Source organism: Homarus americanus, unplaced genomic scaffold (genome assembly GCF_018991925.1).
Source record: "Homarus americanus isolate GMGI-L3 unplaced genomic scaffold, GMGI_Hamer_2.0 scaffold44651, whole genome shotgun sequence".
In the NCBI taxonomy this organism is placed as follows: domain Eukaryota; kingdom Metazoa; phylum Arthropoda; class Malacostraca; order Decapoda; family Nephropidae; genus Homarus; species Homarus americanus.
Window position 1 is genome coordinate 312,616 of NW_024713059.1, and position 11,824 is coordinate 324,439.

An 11,824-nucleotide genomic window follows, 5' to 3' on the forward strand; every position below is an offset into this window, starting at 1 on the left:
GGTAGAATCAAGAGCATTCACACTCTCTTCCTTCATTCTTACTCATATGTTCTGTTAAGGTATTCCCTTCCAAGTTAACCATCTGGGTCATCCTTGTCACTTCACTTCACACAACCTTAATATATTATCAGCAGGATGTCCTACCCTAAAAACTACTTTGTGCTGATTCATAAACTCTGCTGCTTCTTTTTTTTTTTTATGGGGAATAGCCCACCCGGGCACAGGTCATCGGGGCCTAGGTGGCGAAAAAATAAGAATAAAAAGAAATTAAAAATAGGAAAGGAAAAGGTTATATTAAGCTACACCACGAAAACGCCGGAAAACCAGCATTTTAAAGTGAGACAGATTGTATGAGTATGTAAACACAGAAGAAGGCAGAGCATTCCACAGTTTGGCTGTGTGAGGAAAGAAGGATGTACTAAAACGGGTTATTCTAGTGTGACCGGCATCCACAGAGAAATGATCGGCACCGCGGGCAAGACGTGTGTTACGAGCCCACGGCATTGCCAGCAGACACAGGATGCCAAATCCACTGAGCATTGCCCATTAAATTACCTGTAAAAGAGAGAGAGAGTGAAGCATCATTGCAGCGAAGAGAAAGGGAAGAAAGATTGTCTACTAAAGGAGGCGAGTTAATAAGACGAAATGCCTTTGATTCCACCCTATCTAACAGTTGGACAGAAAAAGAGCCACCCCAAATATGAGAGCAGTACTCCAAGTTAGGACGAATGAATCCCTTATATACTTGAAGTAACTGCTTAGGAGTGAAGTAGCTACAGCATCTGTTCAGCATTCCTAGCTTTCGGAAGGCAGCTTTAGCCACTGCGGCCCCAGGGATGTTTCTAGAGGGTCAATATATATTTTTTCTCACTTCTTTTTTATTGTTTTATCATTTGAAAAGTTGATTTTTCTGAATTTAACCCGTGAGGGGGTAACGGCCAGCGGCACTCTAGCCCGGGGCGTAGAGGTTAAAGATTTATAAATAGTACTTCAAAACAGATGAATTGTGAATAAAAATAGACTCCAACACTTCTTCCTAGTAGTAGGAGGGAGTGGGAGGATATCCTGTCACATAAAGAAAATAGGAATTAATATAAATTACATAATCACAATCATAAGGCCAACACTGAATGCATGCTGAAAAAGGTGCACCATTTTGAGTGGTGCCTTTATGAGCCAACTTTTCATTTACCTAAGGAGTAAATTTGTGTATTTTATGAATAATGTGATGGGGCAGTGTCCAGCACTGTACTCTAATGCCTCTCATTCTCCTAACTGTAAAGTCAAGTACCTGTACCCATTCTACAACTGGATTAACTGAGGTGCCCCGCTTAGTAGCCAGGTGCAGGAATGAGCTGGCAATTGTTGGGTCAGAAGATGTGTGCTTTATCCCCTTGGCAGCCATGATCCTACATCTACTGTATTGTAAGTATTAAATTTTAATAAGTATCTAATATCATGTTATGAATTTCATTTCATTTTGATATACAGCAAAATACAACTGTCCTGTATATGTACAAGGAGTGAGGGAAGTGGTAACTATGTGTCATCACTTATTTGCGTACAGGGATGTTAACGTTTGCTGTGAGCAAACTGGGATGGGGCAGGCAGCGCTTAATTTCATCGAGGGGAGAGGATGATCTCCCAAGATTGTTTAATATTTTTAATTATGAACCCTACTATGGCCACCCTATTAGGGTGAAGTTTTGAAACTCTATTATAATGAGCTTCATGACATACAACAATATTTTGAGAATGTCATTTTTATACTGATAAATGGGTTGACAACAGCAGATATCAAACTTAATTTAGTTTTTAAAATACAAAGCTCCATGAAAAAATTTTTGTGATCGGTGTAAACCTTCCATAACAATTTACCAGAAACCAATGACAAGACATCCTTTCATGCAGTATTTCTTAAGTTAATAAGGGAACATAACCCATAAAAAATTGAGACATTGGGTCAATAACAAGCTTTGGTTACTCCTTACAAATACTGTAGTAGCGGTAAGCTCAATCTAAAATTTAACCGGGATTCACGAAAGCATTTTATAGTTAAATTGCAGAAACAATTGAATAAACATTTATATGAACTTCACTAGTCAATAAAAACCATAACTTGCTAAAAAACCTTATTAACAACTGTTGATATAAAAATTTAAATAGCTTTTATGAACATCAAGTTCCCTGAAATATGTAGCAGAGGTACATGCGAGTGTTCTCTCATCACTGAACGTTATCTAGTTACAGATAACAGATGGATGGACGTGGGCAGTACTAAATGCTCTTTTAATGAAAGTACCAAAGCATTTAAAAATTCATTATAAAAAGTCCTGGAAAGAATTAGGCTTAAAAAATATAGATGGGAAAATACATACACATGTAGTACTAAACAAAGTGATTCAATCGCTGGTAACCCCAAAGAATCGCTAATATATCAGATATATATGATATACAGCATTGGTACTCTGTGTATTTTTAGTAAAGTTTTTGATGATACATTCTCAAGTGTTCCTCTGTCTCTCTTGCTCATAGTCCTATAAAAAATGGTTATACAGAATTAGTGAAACTCTAGGGCTACCAGTGAGTGAATCACCCTACATATGAAGAGCATCTATAAAAATATTTTGTTTTGGGGCAAGACACACATACTGTACTTGTAGTCATGCAATGACTTTCCAAGCAGTACTTTAAGAGGATCATGAAGATCAAAATATTAATCATTCCCTAAAGAAGATACAAGGAACTGATATATAACCTTGGAATTTCAAACACAGTACATGTACTTTCTGCTTCCTAGGTACACAGTTTATGATCATTACATGTGCTATAAAAATGTACTGTAAAGCATTGTTAAATAAATATAGATTCAACTATCCAAAGTGTGATTCTTTGATGTATAATTGTACTGTTTCCTAGTGATAACAATCTAACACAAATTTAGAACACATACCTTTCTGAAGATAAAGAATTAGCTTACCGCAATTAAGAGCAAACAGCAAGTGCAGAAAATGACATCTTCTACTTGTAACTACCAAATATATAGCCTATTTGGTAGTGTCACTGAATTATCCAATACAAATTCCTTTTAACCTTAAACAGTAGTCTCCTGGTGAATTGTGGTCGTTGGCTTACTTGGAGAGAGAGGGACAGCGGCTTCATCATCCAGACTTCTGGCACTTCCCCGAAAGCTTCCTGCATAACCGTTACTTATGGTTCCATTAATTGGACCAGTACGAGAGGTCTTGTTAGGAAGCATTGTAGGAAAAAGGGTTACGGTGAGATAGATCAGTAGGCATACCCAACTTGAACTCATTTTGATCCAGACAGCAGACCATGAACGACCAAATGTTATCAGCCGTGCAGTGGATGGCGTATACCAGTCTGTTAGACTCATCATTAAGTAGAGAGTAGCAAGGCCAAGCATGATATGAAACAAAGGATAGCTGTAGGCTAAATCATTGCTTTCATTACGTATTACTTTCTGCCCTCCTACGTCCTCAACATCGTGGCGCTGAACACTCTGACGCGATGGACAACTGGGAAATTCAATAGCCTGACAGTTATCAGGGGTAGCGGTACCAATGGCTGAATACACAACCAAGAAGAAAGTAAGAATCAGACTCACATAGGGAAGGACTTCATCTGCCCATGACTCTTCTTTACCATTTGGACCACAATAATACTCCTGCTCTGGTAAAAGTATATTTGACCTGACATCATGTCCTGCACCAATCCAGATCCCAAGCTTCTCCCCTACGTCAATTTTTTGGAATTTACGGGGAGCACTTCCAATAGCAGTCCAGGTGAGGTATATGACATAAAGTGAAATGAGAGAGGAGTGGAGAAGCCGAAGACGAACATCTTTGGGTCCTGAAATAAAATACAGTATGTAATGGCCATTATCTATGGGGAAAAAAATTTAGTTTCAAGTAATCTGTCACAAAACATGAAGTGATCAAATTAAAAAAATGAGAATAATGAAACTTTGTTAAAGCTGCAGTAAAGGTAACAATGTTGAGGAAAATAAATAGGACTATAAGAAAAGATTGGTGAATGGAGTAATACTCTTGAGGGAAAAAATAGGTAAAGTACAAAGAAAGATGACAACTTTGTAAATCTCCAACTATTACATCAACCCTGCCAGTTGAAAATAAGAGACAGAATAAACCCTCACAGAACATTCCCCACTTCTTTAATACCTGCTCATATAAACCTCATTTCCAAAGTTAGATGCACTATAAGTATTCCTATGTGTCACATTGTTTCTAACTTGCCCAAAACATATTAGGACAATTGGTTTTATTTATCACAAGCAGTTTTATTAAGTTTCAGCTGTATTAGAGTAAGACAATTTCATGTACAAATCTCACCTGGTTTAGCTACAGTTACTACCGACACAAAAACACAGGCAGCAGCATTGATGAGTATAAACCATCGGTTACGATTGCAGCCTTCAGTGGCAGCGAAGAAATAATACAGGAGGCACACAGAACCAGCAAATACAATGTATATAAAGACTGTTGCTGTCACGGCAAACACTGAGGGAAAATGGGAAATTATACAAAATCAGTATCTAATAAAAAAAACTAATAATTATCCACCCATTCAAGCATGCAATTACTGCTTTCTAGTGAATACACACAATAAGCCTTTGATTTATGCAGTTACTTTCTTTTGATGAGCTTCATAAAAGTGAAAAGAGTATAAATCAATGGCTAAGGAACTACAGTACTGTGTCTCAAACATAAAAAAATATAGTTTTATGCTTGTTCTTGTGACTGTAGTAATAACGTCTCACAGGTAGAAGCACTTCCTTTAGTAATATGGAAAGTCACAAAGAGTATAGTTTTGCTCAAAAGTATGTGTTGCATTATAGTGAAATAAACATGACAGTATCTGCATAAGTCAGGGGATTAATATACAGTGTAATGAAAACAAATTAATGCAATGTATTAAAAAAACAAATATTATCATCTAAGAAAATGGTAATTTATAGATCAAAGAGATTATACGATATTGTATGTTAGGGATGAATTCAGAGATAACATATACAATATTGTATGTTAGGGATGAATTCAGAGATAATATTTTATAAAACATATCTATAGCTCTATAGGGTAAATGACATACTGTACAGTACAGGTACATAGTTTCTTGTAGAAACAAGTCTATAACTATTAATATGAAAGCTTTACAGCAAAATAAAATACAAGCTAAATTGTGAGTAAATCAGCAAATTACAAATTATATTAGTATAGCATTTCATTCTTATATATATTCTGTACTCTATTAACACATAATGTCTAACACTACCTGAGCATCTAGTCAGGTCTTGCATTCTCATGTAAAATTTGAGTAAATAAAGGATTGATCTTTATATCCCCTTTTTTGGTGGAACCCACAGCCAACTGACCCCACAGTGTTAGCAAGGGTTGATTTGTAAATCACCTTTGCCTCTCTCTAGGGCTAAAACATTGAGTGTAATGTGCAGGTCTAATGACAACAAATGGGGGATTATTTCAGAGCATTTTTCAGCCCATGGCTATCCAAAACTCATATACTGGTTCTTTGGAAACAACCCACCTAGAGCAAGTCTTGGTCCTAGCAATTCAAGAAACCATAAAATATGTGGACTGGGATCTGTAGTTTGTGTCAAAAGGGTAAATAAATGCCACTGCTAAGACTAGCCACTTCTAACCTGCTAATCATATGATAACACCCAGAACTGCAGCTGACACTAACAGATCCCTGAGAGTCTAAAATGTGGTGAACACTAAAGTTTGTGTAAAATGTATGCAACTGTCTGAAGTGCTATCCTCTTTGGCTGTCAGTTAGCAACTGAACTTTAAGACAGTGGACTAGCCAGAAATTAAAATGGTAGACAATGTGCTTTGGTGTGTCGGTTACTGACTGGTTAGACTTTGCTCTAATGTGATCTCACAGTCTCTAAAGGGCAGCCACTACACCAAGTTACCCTTGGCTCAGAAGAAAACTGACCCCTACTGAGTCAGCCTACATTACAAAAGCTGCCTTGCTATGGGTGTCATCCCGAAAAGGTTGCTTTGACTAATTTTGTTTTCAAATAAAACATACAGCAAATAAATAAGGAGAGGAATGTCAAATCAGGCACGTACCTCCATACCAACAGATTGAAGAACCACCGTTATTAACACGGGCAACAAGCTTATCAGTCCAGGAGTGGAAGAGAAATACCAACAACAAAAGCTGGATGACAATGAATAAACCTGCACCACTCATTGCTGTATACATCCACACTGAAAAATAAAAATTAATTAAAGTATCATCACGTAAAAAAACTTTGTAAGTACTGTATTACTATCTTTAAAATATTCTCAAAATAAGATTATGGGATACCATGTCAAAAGAGTATCACACTTATCTATCAAATGGAATGTCAAGGCCTTAGTGACCTAAACATACATAGTTCATGGCAAAACACAGTTATATTAATGATCTATTGCTTGCATCAATTAACCTGCTATGTACAACTACTGTACACCTTAAACTTTTCTCAATGTGTATTCACAAGCACCAATACTGTACTGTACTCTAACAAAATAAAGTAAATGTAAGAATCTTTTACCATTGATGAACAAGTCATTTGGATCTGGTATGAAGAAGGAACCAAAGCAGAAAAACATCAGCAACAGGAACTTGTAAAACCACATTCCATTGTGGAGTCCAGCACGACAGTCTCGGCTGCTTTTAACACCTGAGGAAGATTTTTCAAATTTGTATAATAAATAAAACAATAATTAAACAAATTATTTTCAGAACTTCAATTCTAAGTTTTCTGTCAAACTGTAAAACTTCAGAGTGTGTAAAAGTTGGAACCCATATTAGTTTGTCCTTCCAAGCATTTTTTTATTTTATGAATGTAAGCAGAAGGTGGGGACAGCACAAATGCCCTAACCATAATGTTAGTCTTAAATGACACCTTTAAGTGTTTATACTTTATTCTATTCTTTATAAAATGGTGTTTTTTTTATTATTCATTGATTTATATGTTTGGTGTCATTTGTCTTGATATACATAACAGTTAGTGAAAAGAGAAGTACAGTAGTTTGATTTACTCCAGATATGTTCAAAAGCTTGAATTTGTTTGTGACTTTTCCGGTAAATATTCTTTATTTCAAACTCTTTTTCCACTCATATCTTGAAAGTTTCTGTTTTTGAGCAAAATGTTCTCAAAATTCTCAATATTATTCGAACACATACAAATGAATTGCTTCATGAGATGACGCGCATCTCGATCATAAGGAAGTGTCTGAAAAGTACGAAAAGCGGCGCAGTAATTATATTGTTGACTGTATGTGAGGCTTTCACTTTAGGAAATTTCACTATTACTGTTAAGACCCCATTTATAACAAAATTACTTTGTGCAAGTTGAATTCACAATTTTGCAACTGGTTGGGTTGGATATGTGAAGCTCATGTGACTCTGCTTTGCAGGTGGGGTGCATGAGGCTTGTGGGAGTGGGTGGAGCAGACCACGTGCTCCCTCACTCAGTGTTACATTGTCCATTGTGTGTAGACCTACTCTACTCTCATCTAATTTTGTAGTTTGTGGATCTGCCAGTACCGTTGACTACTGGTAATACACTGATGTCTAAGAGACCCACTGATACATCTCCTTACCCTTCTATTTAACCAAAAATGAAGTAAAAAGGACCATTTTAACATTAGGAACAAAATTAGAATTACTGTATTGAGGGAAGCTGAAGCAAGTAATGGTGCATCTCATTTTAGTCGTGCATTTGGCCTGGGGGTGAGCACAAGTTGTACCATTAATCCCTTGTGTACGGGGTCCCCTCTGAGCTGAATAAAATCATCTGGCACTAGCCAAATAAAATATCAAAAGTGGCATTCCTCTCAGTGAAAGGGGTTTAGAATTCTGACAAAATTATGAACTTGGTAAAGCACTCAACATCTGATAAGTGCAGAGAGATGTATTCTATATTCCCCATTGGCCAGACGATGACCATCATTCATGCAAAAAAAATTACCATAAATAGGGGGTTGATCTTAATACATCACCATTGTTCAAGTAAAAAATCGTTGACAGGGAAATTGTAAATCAGCAGACACCTGTGCATCAAACATTCAATAAATTGTCTTTAAGTGTAAACAATGCAAATAGCACTGATACGTAGTCGTACACAAAAATTAGTTCCCCGGTGTGAAACTGAGTCATGGAAATGAGTCTCCAAACTGACTTACCCTGACTGTCATTCGGTGCGGTTGTGTTGTTTTACAATATCTCATTTGGGGGTCGATGTGGGAGGAAGCGAACTTTTGGCCCTGACTTTACAGGCACAACTACCACATTACTCCTTTGGGAGGTAGGATACTCTCTAAATATCAAAATGTACATATATCAAAGTATTTCAGAAATAGAATTATAGTTTATTACTAACACTGGTATATGTACAATCTATCATAAATTCTGGTTTAGGAAGAAGTTTTAAAATGCTTTGAGGATATCAAATGAAGGTACTGTACCAGCACTCACCACACGTAATCAACATGAGCAAGAAGTGGTAGGCAGTAACAGCAAATCCAAGTCTATAGACAGCCATATATCCCAAAGCTACCTCACAGTTTTCTCCAGCTCCTATCCATTCACACACTTCATCGTGATCAGGAAACTGAAATTCAAAAGATAGATCTTATTAGTTATTGCTCATATACAGGTAGTGCAGCTTTATGACAGAACTATAGAAATGTTTAACTAATTAATCAATATCAAACATAACAATTCCTGCTGATACTTCCTTGTACCGTACAATTTCTTATTTCACAATGACATGCACAGTGCAATATATTATTTTTCAATGAATTTATGAATATCTAAAGAAAACATTAATAATAACATCCCAAAACACAAAAGTATGTGGATTTAAATTCCAGATACATTGCTCTTCATATTCATATTCCTTAAAACTCCATTAGTGTACAAAGTTACCGCATCATCTCTGTACCATTTCCATAATTGCATCCTGCACACGGAGAGACATCATGAGTGCCATAACACCCACACTCAGCATGAGGAACACTATGTAGACAATTCTTGTTGAAGTAGATTCAAGAACACTGGGACACAGGCGACAACAGAAGCGGCAAGAGGAAGTTCCACACATACAGCCAACCTAAAAAATGACAAAACATCATTATTAAAATAGCTTATTCAAAATTATATCTAGTTTAATGTGGATTCTTTAAAAAAATTCATAAAAGATTAAGAGAAGGGTGCAGCCTTATTCCTTGTTATTTTGTAATAAGATCTTTATTGTTGTGTTTGTTTCACTGCCGAGTAAAACACAAATCCAGGGAGTGAGGAAAAAATGAGTGATCTTCAGAAAATTATTAAAATCTTGACAAAAAGCATCACATTTATGACACCAGGGAGACTACAGAACTAAACTAACAATGACAGTCCTCTTATTTACTCAATACCAAGTCAAGAATTAAGGTTCATTTTTCAAACTGAACACTCAATAAAAAAAGGTTCCTGTCATGTGCAATGTTACTATTTGGTGTAGTCCAAGTTCCCCGGTATATTAAACAGAAAGAACTTACTATGATATGGTGTAATTTTACGTTTTTTGTGGATGTAAGAGCAGCCATCCGTACCGAACGGTTTTTAAGCTTACACTGAGCATCGGTGTTGATCAAGCCAGAGCAGCGGAGTGTTTTGAAATATGTCAATATGATTGGCTGTTTACATCCTGGGATGAGACATCACTGCCGCATTACCACCGAGAAGACAAAGTAGTGCATACCTAGGTGCCTAATTATCTATGAAATGAAGCATTTGCCCAAAAAAATATTTTCATATCAGAACTCACTGATGAAAATAAAAAAATAAAATAAACAGGAACACAAATAACTCGTCCACCAGTCAGTCATCAATAATAACCAAAGTAAGGTAGGTTAGGTAAAGTTAGGTCAGGTTCTAATAGGTTCTGTGCATTCTTGCTTCCATTTTCGTATTTAGTATTATGCAAATAGTGTCTCCAGAAATTCAGGTTCAGTTCCATGAGTTACTTCTGGTGCTGTCTCCTCCACCTTTACCAAATTCTTAAATTGGATCACCTGAAGATTCACAACCACTTTATTTCACCTGGAGATTAACCACCCTTATGTTAACTGTGATGGTAAACCCAACAGCTCATATAACTCTGAAACATATTTTACAACACAAATGGGACTTTTATTGGTATTATTATTGTTTCAGTCATCCAGCAAATTTTAGTAGGTCAGGATTGGTTATGATAGGTTAGGTTAGGATAGGTTAGGTTAGGATAGGTTAGGTTAGGATAGGTTAGGTTAGGTTAGGTTAGGTTACATTTGAGAAGCAGTGCTGTGACCGATTTTTACAGGTTACGTTAGGTTCCAATTAAATGGATCACTGAAACGATATTTTATCCTTTTATTGATACAGTACATTCTATTAAGATTTTGGTATCATTTCACTTGTTGCCGCTACACCATCTCAGGAATTTTACAGTTGCAATCAGTAGTTTTGACAATTATAAGACACTTTTCTTCAATGGCATTTCTGGCGCAAATTATGTATAAACGAGATATTTAACATTTTATTATGTATGTTTGTACATGGTAGTACACACACAAAACATCAAATGTCTGTGAAGGCCCCCAGTTAGGTTAGGGTTTTGTTTTTTCCATTGTTTTCAATATGTTATGAACACTTTTTAATTAATTTTTATTGAAAATCTCTAGATTCTGAGATGAGAGAGGGGGGGGGGGGCTTATCTCAGAAACTATTGATTTGCACCAAAAATAAAGGTCAAATTCATTCATAACACTTCAAAAACTATCATAAAAACATAGTTCAACTTCAATTTTGCATAGTGGCAACAAGTGAAATTTTATCAAGATTTTTTTTCAGTCATTAACTTTAGCCTCAGCATAGGATGATTCTTAAAGTACAGGTGCATATGTCTGCAACATTACTATTGTGCTCTAAGGTGAAGGTTTATGTCTCTTGTCAATATATAACAGAAGCCCACTGTCACTATAATATTCTAGTATACAAAAACAGATTTCATAAACCTCTGTCTGTCAAATATATGATAAATGATGGCTGCAATAAAGTTTTCTTAATTCACTTAACTAATTCAAAAAGGAATCTGTGCTAAAAGGAATTTAATATAACACACCAAGTTTGTTTAATTACAAAAGGTGAAGTAGCAAGAGTAATTAACTTCTTATATTGTATAAATAAATAAGCTAATCATACAGTATACTACATTAAGGTTATATATTAATGAACACACATAACACACACATACATATATATATATATTAAGTGTTAGTACAAGTAACAAGAAATACAATAGGGGGAGATAATGACACTAGAAAGGCCATAAATTAATTACTTCCTCTTAACGTTTAATACCATACCTGGGCTCGACAACATGATCTACCTTCAATATATTCTTCTTCTCCATACATCCCCGACATGATGAAGCTTGGAAATAGCTGTTGTCTTGTATAATTAAGCTAAAAAAAGGCTTAAATATGAGGGAAGACAGTCACCCCCCGGACCCAGGCTGAGACACGGCACATACTCTTTGTTGACACTTGTTATTATTGGGTCATATTGTCGATAAATATTACTTCAAATTTTAACTCAAACTGTATTTAAATTATAATGTTTTAATTAAATATATATATATAATTAAATATGTATGGAAATTTATGAGATAGAAATTATTTTGTATTTTATATCTAGATTTATATGTTAAAATGATAGATTATTTGATGTTGATTTAGTG

At 35.6% G+C, this 11,824-nt stretch overlaps 1 protein-coding gene across 3 annotated transcripts; it reads right to left on the bottom strand.

Moving 5' to 3' along the window:
* Window positions 1-663: 663 nt before the first annotated feature.
* On the bottom strand, window positions 664-11,637 carry LOC121865682 (probable serine incorporator). Of its 3 annotated transcripts, none has more exons than XM_042365213.1 (7): window positions 11,474-11,637; window positions 9,005-9,172; window positions 8,536-8,671; window positions 6,608-6,736; window positions 6,138-6,278; window positions 4,374-4,541; window positions 664-3,873 (listed from the first exon to the last, which is right to left on the bottom strand). In XM_042365213.1, exons 1-7 carry the CDS (start codon window positions 11,495-11,497, stop codon window positions 3,095-3,097), a joined length of 1,545 nt encoding a protein of 514 aa, XP_042221147.1. In that variant the 5' UTR covers window positions 11,498-11,637; the 3' UTR covers window positions 664-3,094. The 3 variants fall into 3 exon arrangements, with proteins under 3 accessions (XP_042221147.1, XP_042221141.1, XP_042221155.1); XM_042365207.1 differs by having other exon boundaries at window positions 11,451-11,636; XM_042365221.1 differs by lacking the exon at window positions 4,374-4,541 and having other exon boundaries at window positions 11,451-11,637.
* Between the last annotated feature and the right edge of the window lie 187 nt (window positions 11,638-11,824).